The sequence below is a fragment of the Lutjanus erythropterus genome, chromosome 12, assembly GCF_056507025.1.
Source record: "Lutjanus erythropterus isolate fLutEry1 chromosome 12, fLutEry1.hap2, whole genome shotgun sequence".
In the NCBI taxonomy this organism is placed as follows: Eukaryota; Metazoa; Chordata; class Actinopteri; order Lutjaniformes; family Lutjanidae; genus Lutjanus; species Lutjanus erythropterus.
This window is the reverse complement of record NC_139328.1, coordinates 18,888,845-18,913,935: the sequence shown is the minus strand read 5'-3', so window position 1 is coordinate 18,913,935 and position 25,091 is coordinate 18,888,845. Positions and strand designations below refer to the sequence as shown.

Below are 25,091 nucleotides of genomic sequence, written 5' to 3'. Positions count from 1 at the left end.
TCTACACACCCTAGAGTCTAAAACAACTAATCAAAACCACTCTTACATGCACAGCATTGACCTTAGGTTGAAAGGAACTCCAGGCATGTAGCCATTAATCTGTATTTCATATTCTTAACCTCCATTAGCCCATACATTATACAAACTAATAATTTTTAATTTGCCCCACCTGTGCAGTGCTTTACTAAATCTTTTCTTCATACTAAATATCTGCTAAACCTATGGTTCTTATTTCTGCCTTGTGATAAAACACGTAAACACTGACAAATTTTCCGAAATGTGGTTTGCGTTTTGTGAGAGTGACTGCCATCGCACTGTTAAAACCCAAAAACCAAATCAAGGGGAGGACTCTATGGCTACCACCTGTGCTTCCATTCTTTGTTCCAGTCATCTTTAACCATTAATTATTTTCAGGCCTCAGGAGTCCTGCTGTCCAAAAAAAAAAAAAAAAAAAAAAAAAATCTAAGGGCTCCTTGAGGAAACTCCTAGAATCTGGAAAACATTTAATTTTGGCCATGAAGGCTTTTATATTAGCTGTTGGCTTGTGTAGTTGCTATTCAGGCTCTTTTTCACATTCTTAGGCTTTCAGGAAACGTCTGAAATAACAGCTCCACCCCACCACTCAATTTGCATGAGTGTGTTGCATTAGTTTTGAAGCTCTCCTGCTGCTCCATGCCCTTTCTTATAAGCTTATGAATCTGGGGCAGTTTCATCCATTTTGATGTGTTATTTTCCCTTAAATCTTTGACTTTAACTATAAGAAGCGCTTCTTTGATAGTCGGATTAGTATCTGTCTAGGATCCTGCCCTCAGTCCTGTAATTAGGCTGCACTGTGGTGTAGTGATGCTCCGCTTGATGCTGCTCAGACTCCTCCACAGCGCAGGAGGCGGGTCCCGAGACAACTTTCCCGGCTGGTGATTTGATGAACGGAGGATTTTCCAGTGTCAGTCGGTTCAGGTTCAGTGTTACGGCGTTTGTCCAGCCTCCTGACGGTGCGCAACTCTCAGGGAGCAGAGTGGTGTGCGCTTTTTTCATGAAAGCCCCTTTGCCATCAGTCTGAGCGCTGGGCTTGAGGGGGAGCGGATCTGAAGGGCCCAGTCTGACTGGCTGTGACAGGCATCTTCATACTTTAACACATGGAGCTGTAGTATAAGCACATTTCTGTGGAAGGGACCGAATTTGATTAAAAGCCGCCCGTTTTGTGTACAGCTGCGGGCGCTCACTCACCATGGAGATGCAAAGGTGGAGCACCAGGTGGAAAACGAAAAGGTGGCTATGGGATTCAACGCTAGCCGCAGCCGTCACATTAATTTTAATTCTGCAAGCTGCCAGTGTCAGAGCAGGTAAGAAGATGCATCTTAGCAGGCGCCACAGAACTCCAGGGCATCCCGAACAGCTTGAGAGCGTGCTGTAGACTGGCGACCAGCCCATAGGTGATAGATGGCTTAGGCTGTAGGCAGCGACCATCAACTTTAATTTTGTCGCCATAAGTCACTCATAACGATCCACCTTATCCAACAGAACAGATGATACTTTTTGTGTGTGCGTTTTTTTTAATTCCAGGAAATTTATCTTATTTTGATGACTGACGTCTCGTTGTTTTTTAAAGTTTATTATCGAGTGACGCTAAATTAAGCCCATCTCACTGACTACATCTGCATCCAAGTCTCCAGTAACTTTTAAAGCGTCACCACAGTTGTCTGTCTAAGGTGTGCTGCTGACTTTGAAGTTGTTACCTTAAAATCTTACCTTAATTTTTTAAATATAAGGGGTTCCTACATTGTTTAATGTGTCCAAATTCCTGTTGGATTGATTGTGATATGTAAGGTTTATTCTTGGCACCAACAGACGGAAATGCGGTGCAGTGGTGGTTAGTGTCTTCTGAGTATCTAAGTAGGCAAAATCTCATCCAGGTGTGGTTAGCGGGGAGAAACTGATAGAGTTGACTTCTTTAGTGGTGCGCGTAAAAGTTGTGCCCTAAAAATGACCAGTGAACTTATTAACTTATTAGTGGCGAAGAGTTTGCTGTAATTTACACTCCGGTATTTAATTTGGGAGAATATTGTTATGAAAGAGAAACATTCTTTAAGTGTTTGTGTTCCACTTCATCACTTGGCAAGACTGGAAAGGTTTTACGCACAACTTTTACGCACGACGTTTGGTGATATGACTAGTAGCTCTAGTACATTAAGTTTTTCCAAAATACCAGTGATTTAAGAGCCTAATAGTTGGGGGAAAAAAGTTCACTAAAGGAATAAAATTTGTTTCTTATTGTGTCTAATTAGCTGCCAGCTGCCTTGATATCACAGGCTGACAGCTGTCAAGAGTTTATTTTTATACTATGAGTACAGTGTAATTTTAAACTTATATTGTTTGTGATAAATATTTTCAGAGTTTATATAATTTACTGGGCACATCAGTGTGGAATTCTTGGAGTGAAATTCATATTCTGGCCTGAAGTATCACCATCTTTCCACATTATCTGGGCTCCCACTAAGTCCAAGAAAGGGGCGTTGATGGAAAAAAGAAAAAAAAAATCTGGAGTATTTTCTTTGCTTTAAAAGCACATATGTGGGTCACATTAACTGCTTTTTTATGTTTCCTTTGTCTGTGAAGTCATGGAGACATCCACACTGTACTGTGGCTTTAAACACGATAAATATGTGTCTTTTTGGATGAATGATGATTTTTTAATATTTGTGGTTTTGACATCAGATCAGTTATTATTCAGCCTTTAAAATGCTTTTCTTATTGTATTTGACCCATAAAACTGACGTAAATGAAGTTATTTAAAAGTTCAAATTTTATTAGGCTTTATTAAAATTTTAATCATAGGCTAATATATGATAATTGGCCATGTCCATAATGTATCGCGTCCTGTCTAGACGTTTCCTGTCTTAAGCTCCACCCCGTTCTGAACCATTACCATCAGTTGTTTTTACTGTACAATTCGAATGACACATAAAGAAATCATTCAGCAGAGAGCAAATTGCAAAGAGCTCTCCAAAAAATGAAAAGATCATCAAAGCAAATACCACAGTGGCATGACTTGCCCAGTGCCCATCTTTCTTCACTCTGACTGATATTTAAACTAACCATAATTGCATGATGTGCTAGCAAACATTTACAGGCTTTCCAATGTACTTTAATTGCTGCCTATGCTGCCAGCTCTCAGTAGATGGCAGTGACACAGAAAAGATGCTGCTGCACGACCGCGGGGCCACAGAGACATTAAGTCAGAATGTCACAGACTTAATCACAAGTCTGAGCTTAAACATCAACATGTATGGCTCTGATGAATTATGAGAGTGCGGGAGATTTTTCCTATACTGCTGTAAATTGGTATTTTAATATGCGAGGGGTCTGCTGGTGAAATTGCCTTAATGATTTCAACAGGTTTCTCCTGTCACCACATGCTTCAGCCACCTCAGGGGGAATCGCACTGCTTTGTCATGTTACTAGCTTGTTAACATGGCAGATAGTATATCACAAGTCCCCGCCAGCAGTCAGGAAGACATGTCATTAAAAATCAGAGAGACTGACAAATTACCCCTCAGACAGACTGTGGCTAGTCTGGTACCTTGAGCACGACAGAGCTGTCTTCTCTCTCATGTGGTTTTCATCCTTATCATTAGAATATGGTTTATTCCTTTTTAAAGGTACAAGGATGGGAGTCTTTTGAGGGTATAGCAACTTTTTTTCAGAAGCTGTGCCTATTCATTGGGGTCTTTAATGGTTTTGGGATATTGCCTGTTTTTCAGCTTCTGTGAAGATTGTGAAAGGAGAGGGGCTGAAGAGTCGGGGGTGCAGGCGGGTGTGGGGATGTGGGAAAGGGGGTTTCCTGGCCAATTCAGCACATCTGGAATATATGAGGCCTTGAGGTATGCAGTAATGCAGAAAGGCATTCTGAAACTCACAAAGAGACCTTTAGTCTAAGCTGTCTTTTTTTCCTTTTTTTCCAAAAAAACAGTAGCTCTGTACTTGGGACAATATTCAGAAGAGCCACAGACTATTTTCTTTTTTACGAGGCATTTGCTGCAAGGTTTAAAACCTGGCGTTCGGTGCCTCATATTTGCCTGTGTTCAAGTCAGAAATCAGTCTGGTAGTTTTAAGGACAAAATGAACTTCGTGTCCCTTGTCTTTCAGCTGATAAAAGCCACTGTGGGACTGAATTTAATAGAAAATCACAAGAAAATAAATCCTGCTTTTGCGTCCCAGATGTGCTGCTTGCTTGATGTTTCTCCTCTTAACAATTTAAATTCATAAACTGTGGCTACAGATGATCTGGAGCCATATATCAGCATAAATGACTCCAGTCGTTTCCATCACTTAAAGAGCAGATCTGCACAACTTCAAATGAGCTAAAACTCGACACGATCCCCGAGCATGTGCTCAAATCAAGATGGTTTGATTCACCACTCAAGCTATTATTTTTCTGGTCACAGGAGAAGTAGCTACAGGGATGGGGCCTTCTCAGTTTAGTCTCATGTATGTTTTAGTTAGGGGGGTAAAGGGAGTGGTGCCAGGGCCATAATGGGTTCAGCATGTGGACTCGTAGCTCCACCCATCAGACCCCCTCCTGGTTACTAAAAGTGAACAGGAACTGCACAATCAGCACTTCCTGGCCTCACGTGCCATATGACTTACAGAAAGTGTAAAAGATATATATTTTAGAATAAAATTCTGTTAGCTTTCACTATAGATTGATGTTGAAATGTTTACAGAAAAGTATAGTGGAAGTACAGACCAACACAATTTAGGGTCCACATTTTGCATGAGAAGAAAGAACATATGGTTCTTCCATTGATGGGAGTTAGAGCCTACCAAGGGCCAGCACCTAGTATATGAGAGCACCGCCTGTAGATTATAATAGAACCTGGATAGGGCATTGCTGCTCAGCCTTGCTACCAGTTTCTCCCAGCGACCACTTGCAGTATTGCCATGAAAAATTCAGTTATTTGTAATTCAGTGCAGTTTTGACCCTTTTATGATTCATTTTTTATTCCATCCAGGCTTTATATTTGTAAAACTTTCCAAGAGGCAACAAAAACAATTTAAGCATCTGTGACATCGTCATAATGTAAAGTCGTCTGCAGGCCCAGCGGGAACTCAAGAGCGGGGGCAAGGGGGGAAACACAACAGTGCATATTCAGTGGGCCATGTATCCAGGAAGTAAACCTGGAAGCTAGAAAACTTTTTGGGAGTTTGCGCCAGGCAAGGAAATCTCATTGGACAGTCTCCCGTATCCTGTTCTTCATAATATATCTATGGCTCAAGGGCATATAAAAGCTAAGCTTCAGCTAAGCTACAGCTATTTGAGGTGCTGAATTTGATAAGGTTGGGTCTCACTGTACAAAAACACAACTTTATGACTTTATTCACTGATTTTTGTCAAACTGGATCATATTTTATGGAGAAAAGAATTTATGTTCAGAGTTCACTGACAAACAGATAGCTTTACTTGTCGCTAAAGTCATGCAGCTAACAGCCTTAGCTGACTTTCTGAAATGGGAGGAGTGTTGGTGTTTACATGTCCCATCTAGCTCAAGAGCCCTGGACCATTGGGAAGAGGTTTTCAGGCCCAGGTCAGCTAATTGGACTGCTAACTGGACAACTAACTCGGCTAATGGTAGCTAGGTTACAGTTAGCTTTTTGCAACAGGTAAACTGTTCGTCAAGAATCTGTAAATCATCAGGAATTCAGGCAGAGCAGCCAGGGGACATCAGAGAGAAAAACCAGAGAATACTTGTGTTATCTCCATAAAATATGATTCAGATCAGAGTTGTGGTCAGAATTGCTCTAAATCACCTTGGTATGAAAAGTCAGACTGAGCGGGTGGAGGAGTGCCTCGCTGTATTTAGCGGGTGTGCTGTGCTTGGAGCAGATGACCAGTTAAGAAATCTGCGACAAGTTGACGCCAACTTCTCGTGAAAGTAGAAAAAAACTTTGGAAACCTAAAGCAGTTTTTTTTGCACTCTTTTAATTACGTTTATCTCATTATGTCAAACTTTGGCCAATATAAACATCTGACAATATAACATTATATATGACAGAAAATGAAGGAAATCATATCAGGTCCCCTTTAAATGATATTCTCACCACCAGTAAATGCTGCTTTGGTTCATTTACTGTATATTTCTTGACCAAGCCCTCTCCCTGGTTCTTACAGTTTAATGCGGTATTATAAGGAATGGAAGGAGATTTCCTGCAATGTGAATTTCAACAGAGCCGTCTGTCTGATCCGTTTGAGTCATTTTCCCACAATGTTTTCAAGCCAGTATCAAACACATGGATCTCAGTTTTTTTTTCAGGGAAGGGAGATTTCACATTAAGCCTGTTATCAGCCATTCCTTAAAGGCTTCATCTTCCCAGCTGACCAGTCAGACATTGTTTATCATTGCTGGGCCTTTGTAGTGGACACATCCTGCCTCCGAACTCACTGAAACAGCAAATGAGTAATGTGATGTCTGGGCACTGTTGCTGCTGTGGTTTTGGTAACAGTTAAACAAGTAGCATTTGATACTTGGGTTGCACCGAGTTTGGTTTGGAGTGGAGATTTAACTGTTGGTACTCCTTTTTTCTACACTGGACCTTTGTTAGCTTCTAATATTCCCTTCTAGATGCCATTTTTCATCAGGCCAATACATACATACTGCAGTATTAATGTGTGGTCTTTACTTCAGTTTATTGACTGTACAGCAGTACAGAGATGTTATTACACGTGAAGAATGTCATTAAGTTATGGTCAGAACTTGTTTGATGTGTAATGTTTTTTGAGTAAATGCCAAAAGACCCCTCAAAATGGATAACTCATAGTTTTATTCATGGCTGCTTATTTAAAGCAAGACTATATAACTTTTGAAAAAAGAAATGATGAAAGATGAAAAGATTAATTTATAAGCAATAAAACACCCGCTTGCTCATTTCACTAACTCAGGGTTTTGCTGCTATAAAGTCTTATTTGATCTGATATGACCAGTAGCTTATGGGGCTAATGTTAGCAAACTTTGAAGGACCACTGTGTAAGATTTGCAGGTATCTAGTGGCAAAATATGGCAAAAATAGAATACTTGGGAACATTTTTATCCATAGAAAGTGCAGGTCCTCTTCTATAGTTTGCTATATTGCACCACCTTGATTCTACAGTATCCCAGACCAGACAAAGACTGGCTCTAGAAAGCTTTGATAGGGAGGGTGAGACAAGGGGTATTCAATTTGTTCTGCAAGCTCACCACTAGATCTCTACACACTGGTCCTTTACATTGGTACTGCTGGGTAAACAAACAATACTGAGTCAGATTTTTGTCTTCATATTTCTTCTCTACCAGTATTACTCATTCTCTCTTGTGACTTCTGGCCACAGTGGCTGGTGTTTTGGAAAAGTTGTTTTACAGATTTGGGTTTGAAATAAATCAAACCTGCATAAACACTAGAGTTAGACTGATGAATTGGCCAGGCTGATATAAGCTCATGCAGAAATTGTACAGATACGTGTATATGTCAGCCAATAAGTAAAGATTGCTGTCTAGAGGTATCAAACTAGGCTTGAATCATTTAGTAATACTGTCTACCTATCATAGTTTGTCCCCTCATGTCCAACACAACACATATGTTACAGAGGCTTGGTCAGTGCCCTGTGCCTCAGACTATGATACTGTACGTACCCCTGTAGCGTCATTTCCGGAGGTGCTCCTCTAGTGTTGTTTCCATGTGCTGTATCAGATGTTGTAGTATAAAAAGCGAAAAACTCTGATTTTTAAACATTTTAAACTTCCAAATATCGGTATCAGCCTCAAAAAGTATTGTTTGGCTCATAATGAACACACCACATCTGCTGTTTTCATGAGACAAACAGAAATGTTGCAAAACTATATGAGTGTATTTTGTAATGAATGGATTACTTTATGTGACACTGCTAAGTACAGATAAGTAATAGCCTACAACAATAGCTACACTGCCACAGTCACAGGCAATAACACAGAATGAAACAAATTGTTTACGCATACTCTTTTCTCCTGAGCAATTCTGTATGTACTTTTATTATTTTATCCATTACAGCACCCATAATTAATAACCTCTTCTTACTGTATTATTTTTAAGCAAATTCTGCTTCAGGCAGACGTGCGTTAAATCAGGAATGACACTTTGCTGTACGTCAACACTCCTGTTTACACACTAGCCTTAAAACTTACCCTATTAGGCTTCCCTGTAATCACACTGTGACTGATGACGTGCCTTGGGGAATGGGAGGGATACAGCAGGGGTTTAAGAGAAAAGCGGTTACACAGAATGAAAGACACTGAGAGTAAAGAGTAAAAGTCTCAGGAATGAAGGTAGAGTTAAACAATTTCACAAGAGAGCAAAGCAGAGAAACCGTGTTTATGGCTGCACTGCACAGTAGTTTCACCCCTCAGTTCCAGGTTCATTGATAGAAAGGAGACTCGTAGTGCTAAGATGCTTGTAAAGCTGCCCCCCCTCTGTGCTCTCCTTATCCCAAAGACCCGGTGATCAACAGCAATGCGTTTTATCAGCCCATAGATGCTTTGGCTGTTGGCTGTGGGGGTAACAGTGGAGGCGAGGAGGGGGCCAATTATGTCTGCTGAATGGTTCCTAACATTTTTACTGCTCCTCTGCCAAGGTAGCTCATAAACGAACAACTGCTTGAACTGACAGATTTGGCCAACGGTTGCTGCACAAGCAAGGGGTGTAATGTTGACTTATCATCAAAATGCCAACTCCTATTAGGTTTCCTGTTAACTGTTGAAATATGCTTACTGTGTACTGTAAAATTACATGCAGTTTTTACAACATGTGCACCGATAATGCATTCTAATAAAGAGCATTTCCTTCTGTAATCTCATTCAACATCTAAATTGTTACTTTTTTTATAGTTAAATGTTCTATGCGTTCATTATTTTTAACAATTCTCTACTAAATCCAATTAGTTTAATTCATAGCAGTCAATTTAATGTTAATTTTCTGTGTACATGATGCACTCAGCTTGTGTTTCCAGCAGACTGAGAATTTACTTTGACATTTACGAGTCGAGTGTGAAACAAAATCCCACTGATAAACTGATTTATGAATACGAGAGTCATGTTTTCTGATCTATATAACTGCACACAAATGCAGCATCATTGGACACTTTACAATCTACACTTTGAGCTGCATTTTCACATATGCTTTTGAAAGCAACAATTTAAAAATACGAAAAGCAAAACCTCTAAAAACACCTTTTGTGCTGGGAAACAAAGCCATTTGATTGTGCCCTGTATATAGGTTTTACTTAAGAGGAACACTGACTAAGTATTTAGGAGCTTTGGACAAATGCATTCTCCAAATAACTTATTTCTGTGCAAATGTTAGGATGTTTTGCTCAAGTATCATTGGCTAATATCAATTGTTTGTTCTGCCTCCACAGCTGATCCAGTAGATGTACTGAAGGTTCTAGACTTCCAGAGCTCTCCTGAAGGAGTACAGAAAACAACAGGCTTCTGCTCAGCCCGGAGAGGATCCCGACCCGACGTTGCTTACCGAGTGGGAAAGACAGCTCAGATCAGCGCTCCGACCAAACAGCTCTTCCCAGGTAGCCTCACATCTTTCCTCCCACAGATAAACAAACATTTACTCTGAAGCTGAATCAGGCAGCTTTGCAAGTCATTTAGTAGAAAGTTGATCTCACAGACAACACACAGCATTAAGTGCCCATCTGAGTTTGTTATACTTTAGATATGAAGATAAAGATATGAAAAGAGGCCAAAGTTATAATCTGGTGAGTGCAGCATTTTCTTGAGAATAATGCCGACTTTCTTACACTCTGCTTTTCAGGAGACTTTATTGCCTTTGTCACTTCCTGGAGCCCTTTAATATACAGTTTTATCTAGCATCTGAGTTTTATTTAGGCAAATTTCATGAAATTAAAGGATCTTAGAGATGGAAATTGTCACCATATTTGGGTATGTTTTTGCTCAAAACCTTGCAAAAGGTTACACGCAATCTCATTCTAAAAACCCATAGGTTACTGAAGAACTTTTGTGAAGCTCCCACCGTGGCTTCGTTAATGCAAAAATGAGCAAAGAGGTGGACCACTGGTGTAGCTGAAATGTCACTGTTAACTTTTCTAGACTTGGTTGACTTTTCAGTTTTCAGTGACAGTTTGGTTAGGTTTAGGCACAAAAACTACATGGTTAGGTTTTGGAAAAGATCATGGTTAATAGTTAAAATAGACTCTTTCACAACATTACATGCTGTCAAGACAGCAAGAACTAGCTAATCGCAGCTCAGCAGTAGTAGCTAATCACAGGCAAAACAGTCTTGGGACGAAAAATAGCACCCCTCAGTGGGGCATTAAGTGCTAACATTAGTATGCTAACATGCTAACAATAAAATATTAACATGCTAATGTTATGCAAGTATAATGTTTCCCATGTTTGCCATCTTAGTTTTGCATTTTAGCATGCTAGAAGTTGCTAATTAGCACTAAACAATCTGGGGCTGATGGGAATGCCATGAGTTTTGCAGGTATTTAGTCATAAACCAAAGTATTGGACATGAACCAAAAGATCAACGCTGCCATCCCTAGAGCAGTGCCACCCACATGGCTAAAAATTTTATGCCTACTCAAACAAATAATCTTTTCTATGAAACTGAACCTAATGCTTTTGTTTGCTGTCTTGAACCACTTAATGACAAAATAAAAAACATCTTTATGGTATTCCAATTTCACAATAAAATAGCAAAAAATGATGTAATGAGAGCCTGCAATGAAACCGTTCGCTCCAAACACCTGTCTTTTAAAATGCAGTGCAGACTTTCAGTGCTTGTTTTCTACGAGATGCCCATGAATGCAATGGTGTTTCAGTGGAGCCCATAGGGAATGAGAGTCTCTCAGCACATGTTGTATGAAATATCAAGTAAACATATGACTCAAGTAAGAAAAGCAACACCAGACTTTCGTTATTTGATATTTTGGGGAAACCCACAATTTATTGCAGAAAATCAACGAGAGGAATATTTCTTTTGATGCTGTGTGGACTGATCTTGTCAATAAAGCATCCGTCCTCAAGTTTGATTGCTGGCAGGCTGGAGTATGCTGTATTTGGCTCATGTGGTGAAATCTAGCGGCGTTTTCAGCCTGAGTCAAAGTCTGCTGCCCGGCTGTTTGTGAGGAATAAAGCCATATTTATTTTATTAGGAAGCAGTCCACTCTGAGAAACACAAAAGCCATTTGACTGTAAAACCATTTGGTTTGCTACTTTCTTACCCTAATGGCCACTCATCAGCTAATCCGAAGATTGAATATTGAACTGCAGTGGACAAGATGTCATTACTGATGGTTGGAGAAAACCAATGAGCTGCTGGCAGATGCAAATTAGTTATTTGCCAATTTTTTGATCTTGCCAGTTGCTTTTTTTCCAGTTGAAATTTGAAACATGCTGTGTTTAAGCACAAACACAATGTATATCAATAAAATTCACATGCATTGGATTGTTAATTCTTTATTACTGGGGCAAAGTGTAGAACAAGCCCCCAGTTGCTTACTTGCTCACAACTTACTTGGCAAGAAAGTGCCTAGAATTTTATTGGGAACTGAGTGCTGTTAAATAAATTGTCCCAGTCTGTGCAGTATGTGCTGGGGTTTTTTTTCAACTTGGCTTGATTTCAAAGAATAAAAAAAAAACAGCGCAATGTGATGTGTTAGAGCTAAATTTCTGTGATTTTTGGCTTTAACTGGCAGCACACCGTACACTTTCAGTACGGAAATTTGAAGAATATAATAAAGCTTGAGAGGTGACACGTTGGTGGTGCCATGGAAGCAGAGTGTCAAAATGTCCTCAGTCAGAATAATTGGACTTTTATTTGATCAGGATTAGCTATTTTGTCATTGAACCGAGCTACTATGGTTTTGAAAAATATGACATTTGTTTGAGTATTTACGGTCCCTGTAAAATTACTGTGGCTACATCACCACTGTTGAGTCCTTTCAGGCGATGCCAAGGTCTCTTTCAGCTTCCTTAATAAACGCTGCTTCAGGTCCAGTTGTCTAGACACTGGGGTTTAATGTGAGGAGAGAAAGTTAGACAGCTAATAAATGTGCCATTATTCAATTTAGTCATTACAATACAATTGCCTTTATAATGAAGAAGAAAGATGTGTAAAAAAAAAGGGTAGAAGGTGAAATTATTTGACATTTAATATAAATTATACTATAGACCAATGAAGAGCTCACCAGTCAAGGCCATGTGGCTTATTAAAGTCAGGTGTAGAAAGAAGCGGCCAACAAATTCAAAGGATTATTGTCAGGACTGTCTATATTCACATGATGGTTATTGAATGACGGAGAAAAAAGGTAAGAAATTACCTACTCTATTAATATAAGTACTACTTTTTTTTAAGATTACATTTTGGCCTTGACAGCCGAGAAATTTACAGGAAAGAGGATAGAGAGAGGGGATGAGACACAGCAAAGGACCACAGGTGGGAGTCGAACCAGCGACCTCTGCAGAGGATTCACAGCCTCGGCATGTGGGGCGCATGCTCCACCGATTGAGCTACAGGGGCGCCCCGAGGTACCACTTCAAGGATACTGGCTTTGGAACTGGCCTGTAATTTTTAAGCTATGCCCAGCCCCTGTTTTGTGCCAGACTAAGCTCACTGGCTAGTGGCTGTAGCTTCATATTCAATGCGCAAACAAGTGTGGTATCAATATTTTCATTCTCAATTCTAATGCAGGGGTTTTGAAAACAATTTAATCCCAGGCCACATAAATATTATAGTTGCCCAGTTGCAAATATAAGACTAAATGTAGATTCTGCATTAGATTTTTGTTGGTTTTACTAATGACTCGCTCTGAAGGCAAAAGTTTGTTTGCAAAAAAAACAGGCATATAACAAAGTAGTAAGTAATAAAGCCGATAAGCAAGGTGACAAATCGGTCAAATAGGTTGCTAAAGCTACTAGCTACAACCACATGGCTAGAGTGTCACTGCTGGACATGGCTCTGTGATGTTGAGATGGTATCTATTGTACTGATGACTAGCAACTAGAGGTAGATGCCCTCAGATAACAAAATTGGGATGCGTTCTGTAGCTCATGGACACCATACTTCTGTAATGCAGCATAGAATTGTACTGCTCAAATTATGGTCTGTGCAATCTCTCGCTGGCCACATCGGATGGGTTTCCATTCCAGATTTGGCGTGCGGTGCCTTGGGGTCCCAAGAATATGTTTGGGTTTTTTTTAACAAAATGTCAAACTATTCATTTAACTTAAGGAAGGTAGGTGAAAAACTTTTCTGCAGTGTCATCAGAAATGAAGCAAACACTTCTAAACCAACCTTCCCACAAGAGTTATTTAATTGAATTTAATTGAAACACTGTGGTTAAGCTGGGAAGTTCCCATGTGTGTATAATTGCACAAATCAGAAACAGAGCAATGCTGGAAAACTTTTAACAAAACTGTGCATTTACCCAGATTTTCTCGCTACATATCCGTCGGTCTTTACTGACATACCAACGTACATGCCTGCTGCTTGTTCCACCTTCAGGGGGAGTTTTCCCAGAAGATTTCTCCATCCTGTTTACCATCAAGCCCAAGGCTGGCCTCCAGTCCTTCCTGCTGTCCGTGTACAACCAGCAAGGCATCCAGCAGCTCGGCGTGGAGGTGGGCCGTGGCCCCGTCTTCCTGTACGAGGACCAGCATGGCAAGCCTCCCCCAGAGGAGTACCCCCTATTCCGCACCATCAACCTTGCTGACGGCAAGTAAGTGACTGACCGCTTCTTAAGAGGGCTTGAACATGTTGGAGGTCAGATGCGGGTGGTAGATTTTTAAATCCCCTGGTTCTGCACTGTTCTGTGTCACATTTTCAGTGCTGAATTTAAAATCTGTTGTGAAGCCTGTGTAATGTTTCCAAAAGCAACGCACTTCAGTGAGATTTATAGGCTATATTTTATGCTAAGCAAAATCAATCTGCTTAATGTATTCTCAAGCACTCAGAACATGCTTAACTCTGTGCGCCTCCTCTAAACTGACACACAGCTCTGAGGATTTATTATCATCTCATGTTTGTTCAGTCATTGTGCCATATGGAAGAAGTCAGACAGTAATGGCAAAGAAACTGCTGCCAGCAATCTGATGACAGCCTTTTCTTTTCCACATTATTTACAGCAGTGGTATACTGATATGTAGTAATAAGCATGGTCTTCATAAACCGCATAGCTGTCCAATGACGCTGATACAAATCACTGATGCAAGTTGTCATCAGTCGTTTGTACGAATGCTAACAGAAATGGAAAGATTAAAGGAATCCAATACAAATTATATCAGGAAAAAAACATTACAGTGTAAAAATACAGTACAGTCTTTACTTTCATTTACAATTTTGCTACATACAGTATGTAACATGCTGTAGAGTGCATTTTGTACATTTTGACACAGTTGAAATGTACCCTTTCCAAATTCATACTAACAAAGCTGCTTCTGTATTTATGAACTATGCTAAACCAGTGATTTATCAAATATTTATATGGTTTTTAAATTAGCTGAGTTTGCTTTGGCTTTTTCTGAATTCTAAATACTGTATATTTCACTGCATACTCAGATGAAAGGTATGAAGCCTGTAGACATTCATAAGAATGTTTGTAAATACACTTACTTGTCTGTATGATTAAATATGAAGCGACAGCTAGCATTAGCTTAGCATAAAGTCTGGACACAGGGGGAAACAGCAAGCCTAGCTCTGTCTTAAAAATTAAAAATAAACCTACCAGCAGATCACAATTATTTTGTTCAATCCCTACAAGATAATCTTGTGAAAACAACAATTTGGGGTTTCACAGGAAGTTGACTGCTTTCAGAGGAAATGACAGCTTATCTATTCAACAAACTGTGGAAAGTAACTGCCAAAAACAGTTATTTTTACATGCAATATCCTGTATTATGTTAGTTTGGTCCTAAACATATTATGTTTAAAGATAAATCTAAATCTGGGCAAGAAACAAAAAAGCATATTTCTAGAAATGACCATTAATTCCTTCAATCGTAGACTGGCAAGTCTCTCGAAAGGATAGGAACTGCCAGTCTGGTTTTATTTCTGACCTCCTACTTCGCTCCCTTGTTGCACAGATGGCATCGTGTAGCTCTAAGTGTGGAGAAGAAGTCTGTTACCATCATTGTGGACTGTAAGAAGAAGCTGACCAGGACGCTCGCCAGAAGTGACCAAGCCGTCATCAACACAGAGGGCATTACCGTCTTTGGCACCAGAATCCTGGATGAGGAGGTCTTTGAGGTAAGGCGGCTTTGTTGAATCCCTATGCGCCTGGATTAAGGTTGTTCCATTATGATCATGATGTGAAATTTATTTAAAGGAATGGTTTGATTTGATTTTGGAAAATTTCTTTATTTGCTTTTTTGTCAAGAGTTAGATGAGAGGATGGTTTTCACTCTCATGTTTGTGCTTTAAGTATTAAAGTAGCAGAACCAGGAGGCAGTTATCTTGGGTTAGCATAGGGGACACAGTTAGCCCAGCTGGCCCTAAATTTAGTGTAAAACCATTTTTACATTTGTGTTTGAGTATAGAAAAAGCATATGAGATTCAACATGGTAATTAATTAACTTAATTAACTTTAAATTTGTTGCTAGGTATATTTTTTGAAGAACATTAAGCTCAGTGCTTCAGTATTTATGCCAAGCTGGACTCATCACCTCTTGGCTCCAGCTCCATAGTTAATGCACAAATATGAGAGTGGTATCTTTTCATCTAAATGCCAGCAAGAGAGAGAATGAGTGTGGTTCACAAAGTATTGAACTATTCCTTAAATTCATCTCTAAGGCACATTGGTATAGAGGACATGAGTACAATTAGGGAATAGGGAAATGTAGGGAATTTGATTTTAGTTGTTTCCAGGTCTGGATAAGTCTGGAAACATATTTGTGTTTCCACACCATTGCCCCAGTCTGTTTTTCTAAAATATAAAAATTCAGAATTTCAAAAGAGGAATCATCATACAAGCAGAGGATTTATTTCCTCTTTGGGCAAAAATATTTGTCGTACTATTTTAAGTATGTACTATTGTGTCAAACTACATTGTGGTAAAAAGCTTATACAAAAAGTTTAACGGCATGAGCATATAAAAATTCAATAGCAGATGATACAGATAGCCTACTTTCTGAATACAGTCATGTTACAGGTGGATAAAAAAGCATCAGTTTTGACCTTGTTGGTTTTCAAAAAGTCATTTCTTACAGTTACACTTGTGGACTGTGAAACTGAATTCCATTGAAGTGATGCTTTGAAGGAAAACACAGCCTGGCAAAATGCAGTTTGGATTGAGAGATATTTTTGTGTTTGCTGCTGTTTCTCCAGCAGATTATAGTTTTTAGGATATGGCAATGAGAAAAACTGAATGGCTTTACCATTGTTATTATTATCTTCAATCATTTTTGCATATGATAGTCTTGGAAAAATACAATTCAGTTCACATCTGAGACAAGAATCTATGCAAGAGTTTGCTTCAAGATTGCCATCCATCATTTCCATTATCTACACAGGACTGTCCTTCACAAGCATAATGTAGACATTCGGCACTAGACTGAGGTAATTTTCAGGGAGATTGGAAAGCTTACCTAGATGCCAGTGATTTCTCCGTTCTGGTTAATGTAATTGAAAGCATACTGTGAATCTTACTCTCAATGACTCTCTTTTACAATTGTGAAAAGGGACAGTTTTAGTGTGTAATACTTTAAGTCCAAATGCTTTAAGGCCAGACATTTTATTTGTCTTTCATTAACTTGTGCATACAGTAAATGGTGAATTTTATTGGCCAGAACAACAATATTGGCTTTGTGTACTTGGCAAGAGCCATGAGCAATGTCTGTGGAAAGGCAACTTGCACAGTGTGTTGTTCAAAGTGCTTTTTCCTCTCAACACTGGTTGTATTTGTTTGAATAGTTTGACTTAATAAAAGAAAGATTTAGGTCTAATAGGCTTCAGTTGTTCATATTGGGCAGTGTGTTACTTGACATGCATGAATTTTGGAACTATGTGTGAGAGAATTTCATGTTATTCTCTCAATAACTGTGACTGGCGGAGCTCAGGATCGTAATTCGCAGCTCTGAGAGGGTCACAGAGGTGGCGATTATCAGATGGAGGTCCTAGCTACCAGGTTTAGCACAGGTAGCTGTGAGCTGAGTGGAAAATGTGAGCTGAGTGCTAGCTCCAAAGACAATAGCCTCCCTTTGATGTCTGCATGTGGAATGCTTGCTAAGTAGAACAGCCTGCAAAATGTTTGCCTCCAGGTCAGAGAGGACTTTCCACTTTCCAGAAAATGGGATCCCACTCTTCTTCAATGATAGGTTTTTGGCAGGCAGATCACATTGTTAGATGCTGAGGTTAAACATATAGACACATTTGAGCTCTGATAAGAAGAGCCAATACAATTTACAGCAATATTTTATGCACATTTGACATTTATTGTTGCAAATGCAATGACCACCATTAGTTTTATAACATTAGCAACAGTAAAGAACTCTAGAGTGAAAGCCACCGTGATTAGAGTCGGGATTGTAATTAAGGCAATTAAGACTTGAGTAGAGAGGATAAAAGTAGCCTAGCACTTTCACCAAGGCTTTGCTATTTTTAATGCTGATTTAAGAGCAGCTATTTGGCTTTTGTAAGTGCTCTTTTGTTTGAACGTACATTACGCTAAATGGTGTTGGATTACAGACTAATTTGTTTTGTTCTCTTTTTAAAAAACCTGGAGAAGAGAAAATGATTCCTTTTATTCCAAGAATTGAGGCTTTTTGCACGTTGCAAGGTGGTTTTAATCAGTGTATCACACAATAGCAATGCTGCAGTGGCCCAGCTAGAAACACAGCCATATCTTAAACTGTAATTATTTCCACTTCGAGTTTAATAAGCCTAGATTTGTTGATTGCAAACTGGCTACTTAAAAGCACACTGCACTGCTAATGGCAAATTTTCTTACTGGCCACAGGGGTCTTCACTAATTGCTATATATTTCCATAGATAAAAGCAGATTTGTAAAGTAGATGTAAGCCATGTGTTGGTTTGGATTTGTTGATTATGGGATTACTTTGTCATACATTCTACAGCTGTTGTAGGTATACTACAATCAGTATACCTTTGAGGCTATGGAAACCTCTGGAACACTGCTGGCTGCAATATCTACTGTAGATAAACACAATGTGATAATGTGAAACATCTCCACAATCTTGTTATTGACTCCAGATCCTCCAAAGTATTGTATGTCTAAAGATGTATGTTGATTTCTTATAGGGATGCACCTTAATTATTACTTAAATCTAAAATGTTTAATTCTTCATAAGTCTTAGGATTCTAATCCAGCTTCTTTGTGCAGGTGTTAGCTAGCGGTTTCCAAGCTGATGGAGACCACTAGTCAGATTAGACGGGAAGAGTAGTTAAACTTTTTCAGAAATACACATATTTGCTTTAGTTAGTTGAAAGGGTTGATAGCATTCTCATGTCTGTGCGTTAATTATGGAGCAGGAGTCAGGGGCTTATTAGCCTAGCTTAGCCTGAAAACTGCAGGAGTAGCACTTGCTAACATCTCTAAAGCACACTGATTAACATGTTGCATATGTTTGTTTGATCCGTACATAAAGAGAAATGTAGAACTGACAAGTTGTGGTTTTAGAGGAAGTTATGTGCTTGTTGAACAATGGCCAGATTGCAAATTGTTCTTTTTACATTCTGTTCTGTCTGTGTTTGGATAAAAAAAAAAGGTGGTCGTGGTAAATAGTCACTTACCATAGAGGTTCCTGACTGTTAAAAAGAAGTTTTTCCTCACTATTGTTGCCTTAGTGCTTGCTCTTGGTGGGATCTACTGGATCTCTGGTTATGAAACATTTTAAATTTATTACTGATGTCTCTATATGACCTAGGTAAATTAACAAGATCATCCACAAGCAGATCGGCTATTACATTAGCCAGTTAACAGGAAGAAGGAGGATGTTTTTGTTTTCTATGTTTTGTGGTTATTACGGTGGAAACACTAGCACCACAGGAGCCTCCAAAATCAACACAATATGAAGATGGATGGATTTCAATGATTTTCTTGATGGCTTATCTTTGTTTTTACACCATCGTCAGGTCAAAAGTTTGCCTTGAGCAACACACTGGTCCATGAAATCATATCTTAAAACTGAATTGCTGGATTTCTCTGGATGTTGATTTGATTATTCCGGCCACAGGATAACTCTAGTTTTTGTTAAACCTTTTCAACTATTGATGCCACTGCAGCTGTAGGAAAAGAGGGAGGATGATTTCAGATTTTTACCTTAACCTTAAAAAATAACCTTACCCAAGTATGAGCATCTCTCCCTAACTTAAGCATTGCATATTTACTTTATATATATATATATATATATCTCAGGGCCCAATTGACAAATCAATCAAACAAGAGGCAAAACATTTACTTAAGACTGTCTTCCATTGGGTTATCTGAACAATTACAGATTTACAGCTATGAGAAAATATCCAAGATTTAACAGATTATGAAAATTGTGGCATAGCTAGCCCAAGCCTCACAACTTTGGAGCCATTCCACAGTTTAATTACTGAGTTTGGCTGTGAACCTTCTCACTAAAACTGCTTTGAGCTGCTGTGAGCACATGGCTACATTACTGCAGTAGATTGCATAAGCAGGTGTCAAAGCTGGAAGCACAGGGAAGAGTGAAGGCTAGGGGAAAATATGATCAGTGTGTGCTTAGTGTTGGCTCAGATTGCACAGCTGTTTAAAAGATATGCTCACTGACCGGGCCTCCAAATGCCTTTTTTCCCCCCTCTTTCTTCTTCTGCTTTTTCTTCTTTTAAATAAAAGCCACAAGATATTTGAATCATCTCTCATTTTTATGCAAATCCTTTCTTCAGACTTTAAAGGAGAGGGTGGAATTCTTTGTTTGTGCAGAACATCCGCGTGTGTGTTTACGTGTGTGTTGTTTTAAACAAGCATGCATACATAAAAACATTTGTGTGTCTGTGAGGAGGATCGGAAGAGAGAGAGGCGAAGATAGTTTGTTTATGTGTATGTCATTACTGCATCGTGGATTGTTCCAAAATGCTGTCCCTCAAGCAGGACAGTCTTTGGCAGAGGAAACTTACAGGACTCTGATGGGCTCTAAGCTGTAAAGTGAATCATTGTTTATGGTTGATTTGGCAGGAGGAGAAACGGTCTGACTGTTCCTCATCTTCCTCAGTCGCTTTTCACCCTCCAGGTCCTGTCGCAAAATGTTTTGTTTGGGGGTTGTGAAATATAGTAATTAATTAATATTTGTATGAGTGTTACTGTGACTGAAAAGGTAATCAGTTACTTAAACTTTTCTAAGTGTCTAAGCATAATCTAGCCCTATAGTAATCTAGCTCAATAGCAATTTTGCCCTGGCCCTATAGTAATGTACCCCTATAGTAGTCTAGCCCCATAGTATCCAGGCCCTAGATTAGCCTAGCCTGATAGTAATCTAACCCTATAGTGATCTGGCCCTAGAGTAATCAAGCCTGATAGTAATCTAGCTTTAGCCCTATAGTAATCTAAGTTTACAGTAATCTAAACCTAGCTCTTTAGTAACCTAGCCCTGTAGTAATTTAGCCCTAGCCCTATAGTAGACTAGGCTAATAGTACAATGCCCATGGTGCTTCTTTTGCTGATGGAAAGAGCAGATGGAGGAGAAAAGAAATGGCGATAGAGAAAGAGAGAGACGTGAAGACAGGCAAGCAGATGGTTCAAACAGTTCAACAGTTTTGTGAGCTACTGGCAGGCGAATTGTTTTAATATTCGAAGGGTGCAAGACATTTGTATGCCCCCAGTGCTTGAAAAGAAATGCTATCCCTTCGTTGACCACAAAGGCTGCATTTGATAAAACAGTGGGAGAAATCTGGAGAGTGTTAGGCATTTTTCCTCTCCTCTGCTTCTTGGTTAATTGTTGTCCTTGTACAGTTTTGAAATTCCATCTCCCTATTTGCTCTTTCAAGATGGGATCCCCTCCCAGAGTTTGGAAAAGCAGGCTTTTTAGATGATACATATGTTGAGTTTATGCAGAGGTGGATGTAAGAGATATAAAATAAAGGAAATAAAGAAGTGAGTTATGGCTACAAAAGTACAGCAATTTTGCACAATTTGCATTTTTAAAGCAAAACCATCTGCAAGAATGGATTTGAGCAGCCACAGTCTGCATGGCCACATCTGCTTTCTGAACAGAAGGTCACAGTGACACCAATGAAGTTTTTTTTTTTAACTGTTTCTTTGAGAGAAAGTCGTTCCACTGAAAGGTCTGTGAATCATCCTGAGTTTGGACAATATTTCTGTAAAAGCATGATATAAATAAACACCTGTGCTGTCATCTTAGATTTCAAACAAAGCTGCAGTAGTAACTAAAGACTGTCCTTTCATTCTCTGTTGAGAGCCCATGCAGTTACCCCAGATACAATCTGGGTGTGGATGCTATTTTCTAACTAATAGCAAGTCTATAAGGTAAAAATTGAGCATACAAACTTATAATTTGTGACCATGGCACCCTTTTGTTCTCCAGCCTCTTCATGCATGTGTGTTTTACTGGGTCAAACTGCAGATGCCTCAGGCATATTTCCAAATGTGTGTTCCAGGTGCATTAATATCCCCCAGCTGTTACTGCAGGGAAAAGTGACGTGCTGCACCTGACCGCAGACAACAAACTTTGAGCCACCTAATTCTGTATTTCATTGTTCTTTACTGAGTAGGGCTGCAAAGTAGGATTATTTTGGTTATAGATGAATCTGCCAATTATTTTCTTAATTACTTGTTTGCTTGTAAAATGTCCAACAATAGCAGAGGTGTCTAATATAACCTCCCAGAGCCTACAATGTCTTCACATGTCTTGTTTTGTCCACTCAGCAGTCAAAAAACTGATTTATAATAATTTAAAACAGAAAAAAGCAGTAAATTCTCTCATTTGAGGCACTGAAGCCAGAGAATGTTTGGCATTGTTGCTTGAAAATTATTGAAACAATTAGGCTAATTGATTGTCATAACAGCTGCAGATTGTTGCATATGTATCCAATTGACTTATTTGCCGTCATTCAAGTGAAAGTTATTTCATTTTTAAGATTCACTCTTACAAATAGTTACAGATTTTCTGATTTTGATGTTTCACTTGATTTTTTTGGATTGCAGATGTGTTTCCCAAATTTATATCAACTGCAAAACTTATCGTTGCATTTTAATAAACCTATGTTGCCCAAAATAAGGTATACCTGTCAAATGTTTTAAGTCACAGGAACATGTGTGTTAGAACTAGGGATGCATCGATACCACTTTTTTTCAGGCCGAGTACAAGTACAAGTACTTACATGTTGGTACTTACCACTACCAAGTACCGATACACATACTTAATAATGTCATTAAAGTTCTTACAGTAACTTTTAAAACATGTTCATTAGATGGTCACTTTCTAAATGTAACAAATCTTGTTTCTGTTTCCTGCTACAAGTGTAACCATAGTTACTTTACACATTACATTTTTAGGTTATTTGTAGGAAGTTACTTTGTAAGTTAACTGTGTATGTGATATATTTCAGTATAATAACTTCACAATATTATTATGGACTTGCAGAATTAAGTTTACTTATTATAAATGGTGTTATATATGATAATGATTTCATTATCATTTACAGCATTTTAACTAGTATTTTAATGACACATTTACATGTGTAGTATTTAAGTTTCTTCTTCACGTCCCTCTTGTCTAAGAGCTAATTAGTTCCTACCTGCCATTGTTTACGGGGGACAGGTATGAGTGTGGAGCCATGTGTGTAACAGTTTTGTTGACCCCGCTGTGAACCCTGAAGAGTAAAGTTGTGTGTACTGTGCTGTCAGGCCGTTTGGTGAGGAATAAGTACACAAAGAGAAGTTGTAGCAGCTTATTACGAAGAAAAGATGGTTACAGACTGGTGGCGGCGGCGTTTTTTCTTCGTCTTCGGATTAATTTGCCGAGGTATCATCTAGTTTACACCCGTCAGGATTTATCGGACAGCGACTGGCTGCGGTCTACAGGTGGACTCTGTGCATTTATTTCAGTTTTACATGGACTTACATGGAATTTATGGACAGTTTCCAAAGTCTCTGCGGTCATTAATGGATGATGTTGAGGACAGCGAGTCTCTCACTGACGGCGCGTCCAAAAAAAAAAAGCATCAGCAAACGACTTGAACTCTGCATCATGGCGGTTCAAAAGATGTTTGCTTGTATCTAACGGCTGCTTTTCGTGATGTGATATCAGGTGTGGGGTATCTGAGTAGTTTTATGAGTACGAGTACGTGAGGACAGTATCGGATCGATACCCGATGCTGGATTTACCAACACTAGCAAAAGAGTTGGGATATGAGTGCAGCTTGAGAACCAAGTCTTCCTGTATAGCACAACATTATATCCCAAAATATTGTCGCTGTTGGATGGAAGCCAACAGTTTAGCTTGTTTTTTTTTTTTTTTGTTTTTTTTTTTCAAAAATTAGTGGAATTGGTCACCAGTTATATCTGTCTGTGGGGTTTAGAAATAGTTAACCAATATATATTTAAATAGCCTGTGACTAAACCTTGTATTACCATTGGATCTTCAAACTATCAGCAAAACCTCATAGCTCCACCCCACCTCCGTCTTGGATGAAGTGTTCACATAAGAGAAATTTGCCTTTAGGGCTTTCTGTCAGAAAGCCTTTCTAGCAGAAAGCTTTCCTTTTTTTGAATTTCCTGAAAAGAAAAAAAAGCATTTCAGACATACAAGGTTTCCACCTGATAGTGATGTATGTGGCTGGTAGACTTGTTTCACTCACCAGCAAAAAAGGAACACACAAACAAAAAAAAACTGGTAATTTACTGAGTGCCTGTTAAAATTTGAACATTCACTAGCTTTTTGGCCAGAGGACAAAAGAAGTTAATCTTGCACCGTGTCTGCCTGTCAGGCGTGATTCAGGACAAAATGTTTTCAAGCCTGGAGAAAAAAAGCCAAGTTTGAGGTTGGTATCACTCCAGAAATTGACACACTAGTGTTGATAAAGTTTCTAAATCAAGTATGGTTTTAATTTTCTGGAGTCAAACACAAACTACAGCTTTGTTTATGCCTCCAAATTAGTCCAGTGACTGCAGGATGGGAAAACCCCCGTGCGTCCTGTCATCTCTGATCCGGTGCCAACAGGCGCTATCGGCGTCTAATCAGAGTTTTGTCTTGATTTTGAGGTCAGTCATGTGCTTTGTTGCTCATGAATGAGGTAATGTGGGCTCATAATCAGATGTCAACTACTCGCTTGATCACAATCTCCCCCCTCCCTCTCTACACACCCCTATATCCTTCTGAGTGGCATTCAGAAGCTTGTATTTGACGTCCTATTAGCAGCACAATGCCAAGGACACATTTCATGGTCTGCTGAGGGCTTGAAGTACCGCCCATTATTAGAGTTGATCATCCATCTGCCAGTTATTTTCCTTAAGTGACTTCTGTTTCTCGTGGGCGTTGTGCATTGGTTGGGATACTCTTAACAGCAGCAGATGCCAAGGTCACCTAGCCCAGCTGATGTGGGAGAATCCAGTGCTGTCTGTGCACTGTTTTAGATTTCTTAGCTGAAAATCAGATGTGAAACGTGTGTGCTTGAGGAAAAACCAGTGGTGCGTTTATTTCCAATACAAAAAACCAGCCATAGAAATGGTTTTCCTGTGGGTGAAGTGCAAGCAAGAAGGCATCTCTTCTCTTGTCTTTGATCAGTCAGTCTCATCCACTTCAGCTTGTCCTTTTACGTATTTTTCTCCTTTGAATGGTTGTTGTTACAGTGTGAGACGAAGGTTAACATGTGTCGTGGCGCATCGTATTAACATGCACATTGTACACAGACAGACCCATTAATGGATCCATTGTAGTGAAGCCTAGACAGATGATTTATCCCACTGTGTCTGTGCCAGCTCCGAGCAGAGCCAGGGTCTTGCTGTAGATCATTCCTGGAATTCTGAGGAGGAACCTCAACAGATGCCAGAGAGATGTGCAAGACAATCCAGACAATAACATCAACAAAAGCACTGAGATGCAGACGAACGA

General features: G+C 39.3%; 1 protein-coding gene across 3 annotated transcripts in view; it reads left to right on the top strand.

Moving 5' to 3' along the window:
• Nucleotides 1-946: 946 nt before the first annotated feature.
• Nucleotides 947-25,091, top strand: part of LOC146317878 (collagen alpha-1(XI) chain-like) — a 135,925-nt gene continuing 111,780 nt past the window's right edge. For all 3 annotated transcript variants that reach the window (XM_084733067.1, XM_084733066.1, XM_084733065.1), the window contains exons 1-4: nucleotides 947-1,343; nucleotides 9,422-9,586; nucleotides 13,546-13,759; nucleotides 15,123-15,285. In XM_084733067.1, coding sequence (XP_084589193.1) covers nucleotides 1,229-1,343; nucleotides 9,422-9,586; nucleotides 13,546-13,759; nucleotides 15,123-15,285 — 657 coding nt within the window. In that variant the 5' untranslated portion in view covers nucleotides 947-1,228. The remainder of the gene's footprint in view (nucleotides 1,344-9,421; nucleotides 9,587-13,545; nucleotides 13,760-15,122; nucleotides 15,286-25,091) is intronic.